The sequence below is a fragment of the Puma concolor genome, chromosome A2 (genome assembly GCF_028749965.1).
Source record: "Puma concolor isolate L17-30 chromosome A2, mPumCon1.1.hap2, whole genome shotgun sequence".
NCBI lineage: Eukaryota > Metazoa > Chordata > Mammalia > Carnivora > Felidae > Puma > Puma concolor.
The window spans coordinates 14476241-14495113 of NC_141668.1; the positions used below are offsets into that span (position 1 = coordinate 14476241).

Genomic DNA, 18873 nt, shown 5'->3' on the forward strand with positions numbered 1-18873 from the left:
ACATGCACCTGGTTAAATGTATTAACACATCTTTAGTTTCTAACGGCTTTGGCAGATGTGGGTTTCAAGTTAAGGTGACAAAGTTTTGCTGTGTTTTGAAACGCCACTAAAACTACAATCAAGGAATTTTTTTTTTTAAGCATGAACATATAAGGACAGAGATAACAGAGAGGAAGGAAACAATAACAACATTTTGAAAGCCAGAAAGCAGATGAAGTGGTAATGGAATTAATATACCTTAAAAAAGCTAAAGCCTTAGTTGGCAATGGGGAAATAAAGGCCAACCTGACACCACAGGTTCCTCAAAAGTGTCAGGAATTGGCAGTGCCGTCTGCCTTCAGAAGAGGGGAGATACGTAAGTGAGAGAGCATACCTGCAAATCTTCTCTAAATCCTGCATCCTGCTCTGGGTCGCTGGGTGACTGCCCCCTCCCTGCCCTACTGTAGACTTTTATATTCTCTGGAGAGAGGAAGATCAATTATATCTGGACTGGGGACACGGGCATGGAGATTTTGTCAGAAACAGAGGGTTGAGTGACTGTTTCCAGAAGGATGAATGGAGAGTTCCCCAGCACTCTGTTTTCAAAGATTCCCAGCCAAATGCTGGCAGCCAAACCTTCCCCTTTAGGCAGGAGATGGGAGAGTCTTCTCTGAGGAATCTTATCAACTGAGAGAAAAGACCCAAAGGTAGGGACATCAGGGATTCCACTTAGATCACTACACAAGGAAGTTAAAAAACAAGAAGCCCATCCATATGCTCAAACCTTCCAGACAGTTTTTTGAACCTTCATTTAGTCTGAGTAAGACAAATTGTCTCTGGATCATCAAATGTCAGAGGTAAAGGGTGGGATGCCAATGACAGAGACCAAAACAAATGGAGTTAAAGAGGCAACAAGGAATAAACAAACAAACACAAGGCAAGGAGAAGAGACACCTCTCTCCCCCGAATACCTACCAGTTTCCTCAGAGATGAAAGAAGATTTTTTATTCATGAAGCAAGAATAGATGCTTTGTTAGGAACATTTGGATAATAACAACAACGGCAGTGTTAAAATGTTGATATTGTAGCCCAGCACAAATTATATGCTTTGTACTTATTTAAACTTTTAAATGTCTGATTCCTCCTTCCCTGTCCTCCACCATCATTTCACAAAGGACAGAGCAAGCTAGATGTAGTTAACCGATAAGTCCATAGTCTATTTAAAGAGCCACCTAATAGTGCACTTTTGCAAAGCCCCCGTTTCAAAATAGTCTGCCACCTGAATGTTTTCCAGATGTTGTTGATCTTTTCTGAATACTTTCTGAAATGTATTATTTTCCCCTAACTCCTTCCCAATTTGAAAGTATACAGTCAGCCACTGCTCACACAAAATGTATTTTGAAGTCAGAGAGTAGAAGCAGAATAAGGATACAAGGTGCTGGGGTTGTAGTCATTCATAGGATAAAACCGTTAGTAATTAGGAAAATGAATCATTAGGACTTTCAAATGTGTCCCCTTCATTGGATTACAGAATATAAGCAGATGGGTGACATTTTTCCTGTGTGATTTTGTCTCCTTTCCTCAATGAAGGATCATTTCTGATTGCTAGGTTTACCTGAAGAGAGCAGAGTTGTTGTAATGGTAGATAAGGAGAGTCTCATTCCTCCCGAATCAGGGCTAGTATAGTATGTTTATCATCTTCTCACCTGACAGTCATTGACCTTAGGGCCAAGATATTTTAAAACTGTTGTTACTAAACAAATTTCACGAATGATCAATCTGTCATGCCATTTCCTTTCAGGACTTTTAATTTCAGTATAATATTTATTGTATAACTTTTCATTTAACTTTATCAGAAAATTTACTAGGTGTTAAATCAAGAGAAAGTTGTGGTCTGTTATTATACCCACAGAAGTGTTATAATCTGAATAAAGATAATTAAAAGTAATTTGGGGATAAAGCCTCACGATTTACTTTTTTAAAAAATAATGAAAAGTATGCCTCTTTACTTAAAAACAAACCTAGTTTTGGGAATGCAAGCTGGTGCAGCTACTCTGGAAAACAGTGTGGAGGTTCCTCAAGAAACTAAAAATAGAACTACCCTACGACCCAGCAATTGCACTACTAGGCATTTACCCATGGGATACAGGTGTGCTGTTTCGAAGGGACACATGCACCCCCAAGTTTATAGCACCACTTTCAACAATAGCCAAAGTATGGCAAGAGCCCAAATGTCCATCGGTGGATGGATGGATAAAGAAGATGTGGTATATATATGTACAACGGAGTATTACTCAGCAATCAAAAAGAATGAAATCTTGCCATTTGCAACTACATGGATGGAACTGGAGGGGATTATGCTAAGTGAAATTAGAGAAAGACAAAAATCATATGACTTCACTCATATGAGGACTTTAAGAGACAAAACAGATGAACATAAGGGAAGGGAAACAAAAATAATATAAAAACAGGGAGGGGGACGAAACAGAAGAGACTCATAAATATGGAGAACGAACAGGGTTACTGGAGGGGTTGTGGGAGGGGGGATGGGCTAAATGGGTGAGGGGCACTAAGGCATCTGCTCCTGAAATCACTGTTGTACTATATGCTAACCAATTTGGATGTAAATTTTAAAAAATAAAGTTAAAAAAAGATAATAAACCTAGTTAAAAAAAAGATGGAAGGATGAATTAAAGCTGAAAAGAGGTGAATGTGTATCAGTGATTGAAAATAATTCCAGTTGGTCAAAGAATATTTAATTATAGTGAGCATGATTTTCCAGTGGATAAGAACAATGATACAAAAGAGGGTACTGGTAATCAGAAAAATAAAAACTAAAACAAGTACTATTTTTCACCCACTGGGATTAGCAGAATACCTGAATTCAGACAGAATTGCGTGTTGAGAAAGATGAGGGGAATTGCTTACGGGCACCTGATGCAACCGGCCCCCCCTGGTGTGCTCCAGAAGGTCTGATAAAATGGAGAGTACCTGACCTGCCCCGAGAGATGCCAGCTTTTGTTCCATAAAAGGTTTATATGGGAAGAGATGTGTTGCAGGAAAATATATAACAGTGAAAAATTATAAATTTAAATGTCCATCAGAGGACTTGGATAAATAGAATATTGGCACCTCTGTGCAGGAGAATAATACACAGCAGAAATGAATTACGTATCAGCATTAGCTTTAAGACACAGTATCAGGTGAGAAAAGCTATAGCACGAGACCACTTGAAATTTTAAAAACAAAACATTTTTATATGTGGGTTTTTTTTTTTAAGAGAGGTGTACATAAGTATGCAAAAGTATTAAAATAAGGATTAGCAGACACACACCAGATTGAGTAGTGGTTTGCAAGAATGGTGGAAGGGATTGGCATGGGGACAGCTATCAGGGAGAGAAGAGCAGTTGTCTTATCTATAACACGTTGATTATTTCTGTCTTTTAATTTAAAACAAAAGACTCCATAGTTGTGTTGTACTTTCATAAGTTTTATGAACTGTGAAAACCAGGAGGCCAATGTGGAAAATTTTTAACAGAATTAATTATGGTGAGAAATATGAGTGATTGCTGCAGTGATTGCCTTTGGTGCAGTTCTTAATTTCAAAATAAAAGTTATTATAGGGAATACATAGTCACTGGAGAACACCCAGGAAATGTGAACATCAGTCAGCACCAGTAATCCGCCTAGAGATAATCACCATTAATATTCTGATGTGTATTGTGTGTCCTTTCAGAATTTGGTACTTAATAGTATACACAGTGAGTTATGTTGTTGTTCCAAGTATGGACTCTCACTGGTTTTACCTTTTTTCATTCTTATTTTAAATATCTTTCTTGATCAGTAAATACTATGTTTTAACCCCACCTCTGCTACATACTAGTAACTTACCCTCTCCTTCTGTTTTTTATACCAGCTACATTCTCTGGTTTTTTATATATGCAGTAATGTGTTTAGCAAGTACTTACTATGTGCCAGACTTTGTTCTGGGTACTTATATATGCTACCTCATGTAATCCTCAATAGCCCTGTGAGGTATATCCTATTATCCCCATTTACTTATAAAGAAACTAGGGTTTAGAGAGATGAAGTAACCTGGCGCTGACACTTTGGTGTCAGAGTATATTCCTTTACACGTTGCTGCTTCTCCAGCTTAGTCTTTTCAACACCTCAAGTGGGCTCTTAATGTAATACAGCAGCCATACTTTTTTTTAAGATTGTTCGTTCTTCCTTTCTCCTAGAGGGTGTCTTACCTTCTCTATCCTCAAACCTTCAACACCTCTCCCAGAACAGTCAGCTGATTTCCTTGCCTGTGATTTCATTGAGAAAATTAGAAGCACCCACCACATCTGCCCACCCGCCTATGTTCATGCTCAATTTTTCTGCCTTATCACTAGGAGTGAAAGCCAACCCTTCCTTTTCATATGCTAGATCCCTGTCTTAATTCCCCTACTCACTGACATCTTTGGAGTAAATCTCCCCTGTTCATCTTCAGCTTTTCCTTTTCTACTGGATTTTCTTTCATTTAGAAGATCTTCCTTATAATGCACATTTGGCAGAATGTTGACAATTGTTGGATCTAGGTGGAGATTGTAGGATGATTATTGTACTGTTCTTTCAACTTTATGCTTAAAAATTTCTTAATAAAAAGTTATGGAGGACCCATCCTTGATTCTGCTTCCCCCTCAAGTTATCACCTCATTTTTCTATTCTTTACAGTAAAACTTGACAAAAGAGTTGTTGATATTCACTCTGTAATTTCTCTTCCCTTTTATTGTGGATCCCACCTGGTCAGGATTTTGTCCCAATACTCCACTGAAATACTTCTTAGTGGGTCCAGTGGTTAGATTTACAGTCTCCATGTGTTTGTATTGTCAGAAACATATTCTGCAGTTGATCATACCCTTCTCCGATGAAACCCATCCTTAACCCCTTGCTACTCAGAATCTGGTCTGAGTAGCATCTCTACCACTTGGGAGCCTTTTAGAAATGCTGAGTTTTAGGGGTGCCTGGGTGGCTCAGTCGGTTAAGCCTCTGATTCTTGATTTAGGCTCAGGTCATGATCTCACAGTTTGTGAGTTCAAGCCCCACCATGAGTCTCTGTGCTGACAGAGCAGAGCCTGCTTGGGATTCTGTCTCCCTCTCTGCCCCTCACATGCTGTCTCTCTCTCTGTCTCTCAAAAATAAATAAACATTAAGAAGTATTAGTGAAAATGACATTTAAAAAAAATTTTTTTTAATGTTTATTCATTCTTGAGACAGAGACAGAGCATGAACAGGGGAGGGTCAGAGAGAGGGGGAGACACAGAATCCGAAGCAGGCTCCAGGCTCTGAGCTGTCAGCACAGAGCCCGATGCGAGGCTCGAACTCACGAACCACGAGATCATGACCTGAGCCGAAGTCGGAGGCTCAACCGACTGAGCCACCCAGGTGCCCCGCGATATGACATTTAAAAAAAGAAGTGCTGAGTTTTAGGTGCTACCCCAGATCTTCTGAATTAGAGACAAATCCCTAAATGATTTGGATGCATATTAAAATTTGAGAAGCACCCTTCTCCTGATTTTCCTTCTACTTCTCCTTTGTAGCTAGTTCTTCCTCAACACTTGAACCTCGCTGAATGTTGGAACTCTCCAGGAATCTCCATTCTCTTGGTGATCTCATCCAGTTTCATGGCTTAAAATACTGTTCAGTTACCACTTATATACCCATCACCATCCAACTCACTTCCTCCGAACTCCAAACTGTCCTATCCAGCTGTCTGCTCCACATTGCTTGACTGTCTAATGGACATCTCATGTTTAGCGTGTCTCCTACTGAGGACCTGACCTTTTTCCTCAAGCCTGCTCTTCCTGCAGTCCTTTCATCTTAGTAACTGGCAACTCTGTTCTGTCAGCTGCTTATGTCAACATTTTGTAGTTATCTTTGACTCCTCTCTTGTTGGCACACCATACACCCAGCCTATTATCTCCTGTTCACTCTGTCTTTAAAGTAGATCTAGAGGGGTGCCTGGGTGGCTTAGTCAGTTAAGTGTCTGACTTTGGCTCAGGTCTCGATATCATGGCTCGTGAATTCAAACCCTGCATTGGGCTCTCAGCGCAGAGCCCACTTTGATTCTCCTGTCTGCCTTTCTCTCTGCCCCTCCCCTACTCGCACATGTGCTCACACTCTCTCTCTCTCTCAAAGATAAGCATTAAAAAAAAAATTTTTTTTTTAAATCCTGTTTTCATTTTTGGGGCAGCTGGGGGGGCTCAGTCATTTGAGCGTCTGACTTCAGCTCGGGTCATGATCTCACGATTCATGGGTTCAGACCTACGTTGGGCTGTGCACTGACAGCGCAGAGCCTGTTTTGGATTCTCTGTCTCCCTTTCTCTCTGCTGCTTCCCTGCTCATGTGCTCTCTCTCAAAAATAAACAGGGGCGCCTGGGTGGCTCAGTCGGTTGAGCGGCCGACTTTGGCTCAGGTCATGATCTCGCGGTCTGTGAGTTCAAGCCCTGTGTCGGCCTCTGTGCTGACAGCTCAGAGCCTGGAGCCTGCTTCGGATTCTGTGTCTCCCTCTCTCTCTGCCCCTCCCCCAGGTGCGCTCGCTCGCTCTCTCTCTGTCAAAAATAAACATTTAAAAATAAGTAAACATTGAAAAATTAAAAGAAAAACGTATACCTAGAATCTGACAAATTCTCATCTCCTATTCTGCCGTTCACTCTGATTCAAGCCACCATTAACTCTTGGCTGGCTTAGTGCTCTTCTTCCACCCTTACCTACCTTCAGTTTATTATTGTTCAGCACCCAGAGTCTTTTTTGAGACTTAACTCAGGTTATGTTGCTCCTCTGGCCTCCCAGCGTCTCACATTTCACTCAGAAAGAAAGCCAAAGTCCTTACAATAGTTCCTCAAGGTAACCACCACCACAATCTCTCTGCTTGCGTATTACCTCTCAATTCATCTACTGCTCTTCCTTCTTGCTCCCTCTGTTGCAAGCCAGTTTGCCCTCTTGCCACTCTTAGAATTTGGGAAGCACATGCCTCCCTTCGGGCCTTGCCCTTGCTAGTTCCTTTGCCTTCTATGATCTTATCCCATATCTGCATGACTCTCTCCCTCCCCTCCTTTCAGGCTATCATCAAAAGGTCCTTTGAAAAGAGGCCCTCCCTGCCCTAAAATCACAACCCCCTGCCAACTCATCATTTCCTGTCCCCCCACTCACAGAATACTGACACATCTTTCTTCTTTTCCGTCTTCTGTACTAAAACGTAAGCACCTTGACGTAGGGCTTTTCCGCTTCATCTTCAAGACTTAGAACAGTTGTTGCTTAGCACATAGTGGGCTTTCAATAAACACGTGTTAAAAGAAAGAAGAAACCCCTTCACAGGTGCCTGGCTGGCTCAGTTGGTTAAGTGTCTTACTTTGGCTCAGGTCATGATCTCACGGTTCTTGGTTTCAGGCCCCGCATCATACTATGTGCTGCCAGCATGGAGCCTGCTTTGGATTCTCCCTCTCTCTCTCTCTGTCTCTCTCTTCTTCTGTCCCTCCCCCACTGATACTCCCTCTCTCAAAAATAGATAAACATTAAAAAAATTTTTTTTAGAAGGAACCCCTTCAAGGTAATCATTATTACCTCCATTTTTTAGGTTAGGAATCTAAAGCTGAAAGGGATTATGTAAATGTACCCAAGGTCACATGGCTAGTAAGTGATGCAGTTGGAATTCAAAACCCATGCCCTTTCCACTCTGTCCCTCTGGTTATGTCGCTTACGTCTTCTTGGCTCTGGTTTTCCCATTAGTATAAGTGCGATTATTGCTGTTTTGCTTGCCTCCCAGAGAAACACGAAGTGGTTTTTTGTTGTTGTTGTGTTGTTTTTCTTGCAGTGATGCAAAAAAAAGTGTTGTTTTTTTTGCAGTGATGCAAAAATATCCTGAAAACTTTAAAAGGCTGTATGTGTACATGAGGGTGGTAGAAATTTTTTTCTTATATAAGTTTTACAGTTTTTGCTTTTAGTTTTAGGTCTTAAATCTACTTTAGATTGATTTTTGAGTTTGGAATGAGATGAGGGTTGAAGATTTTTTTTCTCCGTATGGATATCCCAGCAGTATTTGTTGAAATGACTCCCCTTTCCTCCACTGAGTTACCTTGCTTTTATAAAAAAAAATAAATACGCTTCTGATTTTGGACTTGTGTTTGAAATGAACTTCTAAAAAGAGTAACAGGGTTTTTGCTATTCCATCAGTACCATGATATTCCATGTTTATAAAACATTCCCACTTACTGTTTTTAGGCCAATGTTTTACTTAGAAGGTTTGATTTTCCAAGGGGGATTATACCCTCTCTAATGCAGGTCCCAGCTAGGAAACAAAAAACACATAGAAGTATCATATTCATTGGTTAGGAGATTTAATATTATTAAGATGTCTTCCTTCCCAAATTGATCTGTAGATTTCATTTTAACCCCAGTCAAAATATCAGTTAATTTCTGTAGAAATTAACAAGTTGATCATAAAATGTACTTGGAAATGCAATGGCTAGAATAGTCAAGACAGTTTTTGCAAAGTTGAAGGACTTCTAGTGTCAGATTTCGGAACTTTGTATAAAGCCACAAGGCCATGTGATGTTGGCAAAAGAATGGTCATATAAATCAACAAACAGAATAGAAGGCCTAGAAATATATCCGTAAGTCTATGGTCAGTTGATTTTTTTAACAAGATGTCAAGGTGATTCATGTGGAAAAGGTAGTCCTGTCAACAAATATTGCTGGAACAAATGGATTTCCATAAATAAATAAACAAATAAACACACGATTAACCCTTACGCAACACAAGACATTAATATTAACTTGAAATGGATTAAAGACTAAAAGTTGAAAATCTAGACATTCTAGAAGAAACATTGGGGAAAATCTTTATAGCCTAAAGAAAGACAAAGATTTCTTAGGATACAAAAAGTAAGGATCATACAAGAAAAAATTCATAAATCGGACTTCATCAAAATTTAAACCTTTGCTTTTTGAAGACACTGTTAAAAATGAAAAGATAAGCCACAGATTTTAAGAAAATGTTTGTAACATACATTATCTGATTAAAAGACTTGTATCTAAACCATACAAGAACTCTTACAACTCAGTAGTTAAGACGAAGTATCCAACAAAAAGAGTGGGCAAAAGATTGGAGTACTTTATTTAAAAGGCATAAGAATGGCAAATGAACATGTGCAAAGATGTCCAACATCAGTAGACATTAGGGGAGGTAAATTAAAACTCCAAGACACCACTCACTACACACCCACTAGAATTCTTACCATCAAAACCAGCCATTCCGATTATTGGCAAGGTTGCAGAGCAGCTAGAACTCTTATGTGTTGCTGGTAAGGATCTTAAATGGGACAACCACTTTGGCAGTTTCTTTTAAAGTTAAAAAAAACACATGAGCAATCCTAGTCTTAGTTATTTACCCAAAAGAAGTGAAAGCATAAGTCAAAAACAGAGACTTGTACTTGAATGTTCATAGTATCTTATTCATAATTGCCAAAAATCAGGAACAACCCAAATGTCCAAGGGCTAAATGGTTAGGTTGTGGTATGTCCATACTCTGTAATACTGCATGCAGCCAGTGTGTGAATCTTAGAATCATTATACTGAGCAAAAGAAGCCATAGATTTTTCTTATGTGATGTTCTAGAAAAGGCAAAACTAATCTCTAGTGACAGAAATCATTATCAGTGGTTGCCTGAGCTGAAGAGGGTGTTATTAATTGCAGAAATACATGAAGAAAGTTTTGCGGGTGATGAATATTCTTCATGTTGATTGTGGCTGGTCATTATACAAGTATATATATATTTGGCAAAACTCAAACCGTACATAAAATTGGGTGCATCCTGTGTTGTAGACAAGTTATACCTTAATAAGTTTGATTTTTTTTTAATGCGATAGAAACCAAAAACTACATAAAAATGGATTTTAGGCCACTCAGAGCACAACACAGCTGGAAAAGGTGTGAACTTCACTTCTTACGTATTTTAATTATTTTATTTTATTTTTTTATTAATTTTTTTAACATTTATTCATTTTTGAGAGACAGAGTATGAGTGGGGAAGGGGCAGAGAGAGAGGGAGACATAGAATCTGAAGCAGGCTCCAGGCTCTGAGCTGTCAGCACAGAGCCCAGCTTGGGGCTTGAACTCACAAACACGAGATCATCACCTGAGCCAAAGTTGGATGCTTAACCGACTGAGCCACCCAGGAGCCTGATATTTTAATTATTTTAAAGTATAAATGATTGTTGACTGCAGAGGAGTAGCAGAGTCTCATTCCCTTCAGTCTTACTCACTTTGCACAGTGTGGTTATGAGGAGAGTGGAGCGCATCAAAGTAGAAGGGACACTGTAATTGAAATTGTTTGGATCAAATATTGTCACCACCCTCATGCATATTAGTCCCGTTAGCTGCCACACCCTTCATAGGTTTCTGGGGAGAGATTCAGCTTGCTACGTGAAGTCTAATGAACATTTTTGAAATTGTGTACCATTTGGTGAAACGGGATTCAAATGCTAATGTCTTGGAAGCCAGTTCTTTGGTTTTAGAAACAGTTGAAAATACAAGAAAAGAATAGTGGACTTCAGTGAGAGACACTTGGGACTGTTACAAACAGGCAACACCGATAAATCAGGCAAATACTACAGCAAATGTAGCCTTAGTGATTGCATTTCAGCAAGGCATTTGAGTGATAATTCTCATGATGGCGTTGAGGAGAGGATCAAGAGATGTAAATGCATGGAGAATTGGACTAGGTTCATAAGTGTATAACGATCATCATCCCCGAAGCTATTAAGCTGAAGGAGATTTTTGTTTCATTCTGCTCCTGAGTGTGACTAGCATGTTTACACATAACTTAGGTGAGGGCATCAAGAGCACACTGATCTTTTAAAACTTATTTTTTAATGAAAACTAAAATTTCAGTCAGCTGAGATTATAGGCCACGTCTACAAGATAAGACATCTTACCCAAGGTCAGAAAAGAAAGATACACCTACAAATATAGGATGGGGAAACTGTTGTGTAGGAGCAATGCAAGAACAACCCTGTAGGGTTGGAACTGAATACAATTTTAATAGAAGTCTGTAGAGTGACTGTGGCTGCCATAATACTCTCAATAATGGCTGACATAATTTTTTAGCCCACATAAGGAAGATGAAGATGAATTAAATTTTGTTTTGTTTTTTTATATTCCACATCTAAGTGAGAGCATATGGTATTTGGATTGCCCTGTCTGACTTGTTTCATTGCAGATAATGCCCTCAGGGTCCATCCATGTTGTTGCAAACAGCAGGATATCCTTTTTTGTGGCTGTATAATACTCGTGTGTGAGTGTGTATGTGTGACATTTTCTTTATTCACTCATGAACACTAAGTTGTTTCTGTATCTTTGCTATTGTGAAGAATGCTGCAGTAAACATGAGGGTGCAGATGTCTCTTTGAGAGCCTGGTTTAAATTCTTTTGGGTATATACCCAGAAATGGGATTACTAGATCATATGATAATCCTATTTTTAAGTTTTTCTGAGGAACTTGCATACTGTTTTCCATAGTGGCTGTACCAGTTTACATTGTCTTCAACAGTGTACCCTTGAAAGAGTTCCCTTTTTTCTGCATTCTTGTCACTACATGCTGTTTCTTGTTTTTTTGATAATAGCCATGCTAACAGGTATGAGGTGATAGCTCATTGTGGTTTTGATTTGCATTTCCCTGATGATGAATGTGCTGGACACCTTTTCATGTACCTGTTGGCCATCTGTATGTTTTCTTTGGGAAAATGTCTGTTTTTTAATCAGTTTGGGATTTTTGCTATTGAGTTCTACAAGTTCTTTATATTTTTTGGATATTCCCTTATTAGATATATGACTTGCAAATATTTTCTCCCATTTGGTAGGTTGCCTTTTCATTTTGTTGGTGGTCTGTGCCGTTTGCTGTGCAGAAGCTTTTTCGTTTGACGTAGTCAGTTGTTTATTTTTGCTTTTGTTGCCTTTGTTTTTGGTGTCAAATCAAAAAAAAAAAAATGATTATCAAGACTGATGTCAAGGACCTTGCTACGTATTTTGTTTTTTTTTTTTTTAATTTTTTTTTTCAATGTTTATTTATTTTTGGGACAGAGAGAGACAGAGCATGAACGGGGGAGGGGCAGAGAGAGAGGGAGACACAGAATCAGAAACAGGCTCCAGGCTCTGAGCCATCAGCCCAGAGCCCGACGCGGGGCTCGAACTCACGGACCGCGAGATCGTGACCTGGCTGAAGTCGGACGCTTAACCGACTGCGCCACCCAGGCGCCCCCGTATTTTGTTTTCCCTAGGAGTTTTATGGTTTCAGGTCTTATGTTCAAGGAGAAAATTAAGATGAGAGTCGCCCTAGTTTGTGTTGATCAGATCAAATCTAGAGTATTGTATTTACTCTTGAGGCATCATATTAAGCTCTTAAAAGAATGTTAAAAACCTGAATCTTGGATAATAGCTTGAAAGAAGTAGCATAGAGAACAAATTTTACTAGATGATTTGCCCAGCTTTCAGATTAAATGATTCTGTAGGTGGATACTTTTGCTTCAAGGAAGGAAACTCCCAAGGGAAACCTATCAAGAAGATGTGATACTCATTTAGTTTATAGCATGTTTTTTCTTTCTTGCTACTGTTATAAACCTTGTAAGGTTCTCTTTAACATCTTTGAAAAGTTAAGAAGGGAGTCCAATTTGACTGCTTTAAATAATGGATAGACTTCTGTATAGTCTATAGTAAAGTTAATTTATTCTTGTTCCCTTCCCTACCCTCAACCAGTAAAGGATTACCCAAGGATAAGGGGGTGCTATTTCAGGTTGCAGCTGTATATGACTTTGGCCTGTGTTAGATTTATATTGTCCACCTTCTACTAGGGTGATATCACTAGCTCAGCACTTGTATTTATATCTTGTTAATTATCTAGTACTTTCCCAGTCAGAATTTTTTTCTCCCCTCAACCCTCTGGTTACATTTCTATTTACTTTACTCTTGCTATATTTCTTTGTATCAGATTCGTTGAAAAAATTGACGCCATCAGGAACACCTTTATCTTCTCTTATAACTTAATCATGCTGCTATATAGTTCATTTCTACCACCCATTTGTTGTTGTGTTTAATTCCAAAGAAAACAGTCTCTTTTCAAAGACCAACACTTTTTCTGTGCATTAAATACCAGATCTCTGACCAAAGCACCAAGCTCCGCCACTGAGCACCATCACCATTTGTTCCCCTTTCTTTCTGAAGAGGAGACAAGGCCTCCCCATCTTGAAAAAGCATTTGATTGAGGCCCCTTTTTCTCCATCTGTACCTCTCTCTGTCACTGCAGAACTTTTTAAGCAAATGAGACCCATAAATGACATCATGTTTTCCTTCAACATAAGAGAGAGCGGGTGATATAGTGAGATTGAGTTTAAGAAGTCATGACAACAAGACAACTTTAAAATGCAGTAATCTATGCAGGAAGTAAACTGATATGAGAGAGGAATTGGAAGAGAAGGGGTTACTTTGTATAAACAGTAGTTTGAAATGAAAATTTTGTCTGAGAAGAAAGTTTCAAACTCTTGATCTCTGGGAGAATGAGGAAGTTTAAATGAAGATGTAAAAGCATAAGTAAAGCTTAATCATTGTAAATCTTCCATTTTTAACTGTTTATTACATAATTTTGATAATACCATTTAGACTTTAAAGTGTCATTTTAAAACAAAATTTGTTTCCTAATGGTCATTGTCAAATTTCAGAAGTCTCCTGTATCTTTTCTCTGTAGTATCAAATGAAGAAAAATAACTTTGACTAGAATATTATATGCATTTCATTGTAGTTGACTCAACAGACATGTTGAATACTTACCATATGCCAGGCACTGTGCTAGGCCCTGGAGATTAAACAGAAGTAAAGTAGGCAGAGCCCTTTCCCTCAGTGAACTCAAGCAGTTTTTAGGGGTAACAGATAATTTAAATTTATCATCGACTTTAAAATAGACTCACTGTGGACGTTATATAGCAGGTTTCCTCCTCACTATTTTTGTCTGTTTTGAAAATTTATTCTGTATTACTTAATTTTCTCTTATTACATGCTATTTTAAACTAATCAACAATAGGATTATTTACTGTGGCCATTAGTAGCTAATTTAAGGTTAACATGTCTGGTAAAGCTTCTCTGTATTTTTAAGAAGGTATTTTAGGGATGCCTGGCTGGTTCAGTTGGTGGAGCATGCGGCTCTTAATCTCAGGGTTATGAGTTCAAGCCCCATGTTGGGTGTGGAGATTACTTAAAAATAAAATCTTCAAAAAAAAAAAAAAAAGAAGGTATTTTAGTAATGTATACTACTACCTTTAAAATGGTTTTATCAATCAAATCTTCATATTCTGGTGGAATTTACATTCTGAAAAGAAAACCAAAGGCACAGAGGGAAAAATACATGAATCAAGCTGTTAAATAATTACTACATAAGTGAACACTGAAAGATCACTTTCAGTTGAGTTAATCATGGGAAAGCTTCATTCAGAAGTTAGAGTGAGCGTTCAGTCTTAAAGGATAGGAATGAATGGGGGAGAATAGAATGAAAGTTCATTTGGGGATGGGTTTGGGAGGGGAGCATTGATCACAGAGGTGGGATTAAATATCAATGTCTGTTGAAAAGACACGGATAAATAGGCTTGGCTGGAGTGAAAGGTTTGTATTGGTAAATAGTAAAAGATAAAGCAAAGTCTTTTAACACAATACAGGATTTTGGCTGTACCGTAATAGTAATATGTTCCTATAATCCTAAATTCATTGACCGTTTATTTTAATATTCTTATGTAAAGAGGTTATCATAATGTATAGTTTGCAGTTGTATCATAATTTTGAATAAGTCTTTATTTACACCCCTAAATATGTTCTATAGATTTGGAGGCCAGAGTCTTTACCCCTACTCAGGTTGAAATGATGTTTTGTTTTTCAGTTACTTACACGCCAAGTCAATCATCCACAGAGACCTCAAGAGTAATAGTATCCTTCCTGAAATTTGTCTGCGAAGTTTGAAAACATCCTGACTTTTTCTTCTGCATTTTGTCTTCACATTATGTAAAAACAATTTTCATGCTAAGTTCAATATGTTGTAAAGAGAATTAATAAACGGGTTTGCATGAGAGCATACTGAAGCAGGATACTACCACCTGCTTTTGGTTTCTGAACTTTTGAACATTATCAAAAAAATCTAGCAAGTCTTTCTAACAGTAGTACTCTTTTGATTGCGTGCTTCCATTCTGTCAGCTCCATAAAACGGAGAGTTGCGCAGCTGCCCCCTCATTTCTGTCAGTGCTCTGACGCTGCCCCCCAGTGGTGCAGATGTAACTGAAAGTTGTAACTTACGTAACAAGGAGGTGAGAAAGACATATTTTTCCTTCTTCCTCCATAAACCCAGCTCAAGACCCTGTCCGCCAACTAAACTTCATTCCGGTGAAGAACCTTTGTGTCTTTGTCAGCAATGCCAAAAGAATGGATCTGTGTTACTGAAATCTAATGGGAAAGTTTTCACGATTTCCCATAAACTCAGGAAAGCATCTCACCTCACCCTGCCACATTTCAAGCCCCAAAAATCTTAAAAGCAGGTCACATAGGCCAAACAGAACTAATTATTTTTTAAAACATATTTGTCAACTTTAAGAGGAAATAGGAAGAACTGTACTTTTTAAAGGAATATCATTATTACCAAGGAAAGAAAATCATATTACAGGCTTATAGAAATTAGATCTCTTACCTAAAATTTTCATAATGCTTACTTTGATAGGAAAATGAGATCTATTGTTTTCCTTTACTTACTACACCTCAGATATTTTTCTTCATGAAGACCTCACAGTAAAAATAGGTGATTTTGGTCTAGCCACAGTGAAATCTCGATGGAGTGGGTCCCATCAGTTTGAACAGTTGTCCGGATCCATTTTGTGGATGGTAAGAATTGAGGCTGTTTCTCCATTAATGAAATTTGTGGACCCTGCGATGCTGCTGAACTACTAGAAAATCATTGAAGGTTTCATAATGCCCAGTATTCACAAAAATCAATGTTGATCTTATTTTTTATGTAAATAGATTTTAACCTTTTTCTTTATCTTTATAAAAAGTAGTATGATACCAGTTTCAGTACATTTCAAACAAAAAATATGTATTTTATAAACTGTTTAAATTTTACCCAGAATTGGCTCTCTAAAATATCTTGTGTTCAAAATGTTCTGTGTACCCTGTTGCAAAAAGAAAAAAACAAGTATGCCATTTAAGCAGGTATGATCTGCAGCAGTTATTAAGGTTTTGCTAAGAGAACTCCTCTTTTTTGAGAGAGAGGCTGTTTCACAATCTTATTTAAGCCTAAATTGGCAAGTACTTGCGTTAGACTAGAAAGAACCTATAATTATGGGGCAGCTGGGAGAGGAAAGACAAAAAAAAAAAAAAAAAAAAAAGGTAGATTTTTTAACACTGTCAGCCATGTGCTGCCCTGCATAGCTCTTGCTTTATTCCTATTTCTGCTTTGTTGGAAAAAAGGGAATGAAAACTTCAGTTACTTTCTGCAGGCTCTGAAAAGGGCAGGCATAGGAATCAACCTCTAAGCTAGCCGTTCTTAAAAGGGACTCTGAGACCCTTTTGGAGGTCTTCAAGGTCATCCCTGTGTAAAGCCACATTTGGTTTCATGTTCTTCAGCCAGAAATGACACATCACAACAGATTGAATGCAGCAACAAATATGTGTCTGTAGCTGACTCTGTTAAACCAGTCAAAGAGAATTGCAGTACTGTTCTCACTGAACTGTTTTTGGTTTTGAAAATACACTTTTCATTAAACATGGGTCATCTGTATTAACATCTAATGGCTGTTGTTTTATTATTTATGGAATTACTAAATATTTTAACAGTTTCCCTGTTAGGTTTAAAAATGATAAATACCTATGTATGCCCTTGGGATCTTCAGTAATTTTCAAGACTAAAAGAGGCCTGAGACAAAAAAAGTTTGAGAACCGCTGCTCTCAGCTGAATATAGGATGTCCCCAAACCATTAGTGCAATTTGAAGGTTTAAATAATTGAATCTGCACAAAGACTTTGGGACACGATGCTGGAAACAGAAAAGCTGCAAGGGCTCTTGAAGCCACATTTGCGTATATCCCCCGAACTATCCATAGCAGTCTCCAGGAAGGGAATTCCAAGATAGATGTCTGCATCAGTGAGGAAAACTTAGGGTTCAATTCGGCTATGATTTCTTGTAATAATAACTGGAGCTAAGGCAAAGTAGCAAGTGGAAGGAGCTCACTGGACTTAGAATTAGGAGATTGGTACTTAAGTGCTCTGTTTGACTCTTAGCCTGCATGTTTGTTAACCTCCACCACGTCTCTCAATTTTTAATGTTGGTTGGACTAGTGGATTTCTAATACCTTTTCTGTGTCTAAGATTCAGTAATTAGAGCTAGCTAGGTTTGTGACTTTGATCATTCTAATTGTTTAAAAATCATTATAAACCAGAGGCTAATTAATAATTGTAAACTGGATCTCACGCACCTTTAAGTCATACACCGTGTTACAAGATGGCAGTGTATCCTAGGAAGGGGTGGGCTGGCAGATATTAAGTACTGAAATTATAAAACCTAATATTAAAAAGAAACAATTAATACATGTTTTAAAGGTGTGTTGATCTTAACTAGTGTGGAAGAGAGGCTCAGTTAAATCTCCAGGTTTGTCCTTTTTTCAAAAACCGTAGTTTTATACAGTTAGTAGATTATTATACATAAAGTGTTACGTTTTTTTCTAATTTTTTTGTTGATACCTAGGTAGATTGGTTCATCCTTTGTTCCATCAAGCTGAGTTCTAATACGAGAGTAGCCAATAGTACACTTAATTATTGAATAAATCCTTTTGGGTTGATAGTGCCTTCAGAAACAAATATGGAACATCCGTAGACAAGAGAGAAGAGTTGGGTCAGGACTAAGGTTATGTAATTCTCTGAACTATTTACAATAGTCTTCTCAACCTTGTTTTATTTATCTTAGAGGGGAAAGACACCTTTGTGAAAATTTTTACAAATTAAATCATTAAATTAATTGAGGATCTTAAATCACTAAATTAATTGAGGATTGATTATGCGTTTCTTGTAAATAGATGACATACAACTTTACATCAAGCCATCTACCAACAACAGTGAGGTAAAACTAAATTTTAAAAAGACATTTAGTTCCTCAACTGATTTATTACTCTCTTCCTCTCAAAACTGTGTTCTGGCTTTTCAGATTGTGTCTATCATAACCAGCCTCTCAGTATTCTGGCTGGTTCACTATAGCACAGTTGTATGTGGTTTGTTTTGTACTATATTACTAAAAGCAGTTAGTAAGATGTTTGACCAACGTAAGTAGATAGTCTTCTTCTACGCCCCCATCCTTCCATCAGGGCCTCCGTACATCTATCAGTGGTTCTCAACCTTGGTTAGACATTAAAATCATCTGGGGGACTTAAAAAAACAACAGTGCTTGGATCCCCTCCCCAGATTCTGTTCTAGATTGTAGTCTGGACATTGAGAGGTTAAAGTCTATACAGGTGATTGTGATTTTCGGGTGAGGCTGAATGTCATTGCCTGCCTTTTGAGAGAGTCTGACTGGCCTTACCCTGACCTGTGACCAGGAATCTTGTTCCAGGTCTTCCAGCCATTTTTGCAGTCAGTCCAGGTTTTGGTATCAAAGTAATGCTTTCACAAGAGTTTTTATTTATACTCTGCAATTTCTCTAATGAGACAATTCTTCCAAATGAAACAGAACAGAAGATGCAAGGTGAAGTAATTCCTTTAAGCTAATATTTAACTGACCATCTATTGTATTTTATGTAAACAGCCAAGAAGAAATTAAGTATTAGAGTACAGTGAGTGAAAT

The 18873-nt window shown here is 38.1% G+C and overlaps 1 protein-coding gene across 7 annotated transcripts in view; it reads left to right on the plus strand.

The window, feature by feature from the left end:
- The window catches only part of BRAF (B-Raf proto-oncogene, serine/threonine kinase), a 167253-nt gene that overhangs the window by 128569 nt on the left and 19811 nt on the right, over positions 1 to 18873 (plus strand). For all 7 annotated transcript variants that reach the window (XM_086688560.1, XM_086688551.1, XM_086688570.1 and 4 more), the window contains 2 exons: positions 14939 to 14985; positions 15809 to 15927. In XM_086688560.1, coding sequence (XP_086544686.1) covers positions 14939 to 14985; positions 15809 to 15927 — 166 coding nt within the window. The remainder of the gene's footprint in view (positions 1 to 14938; positions 14986 to 15808; positions 15928 to 18873) is intronic.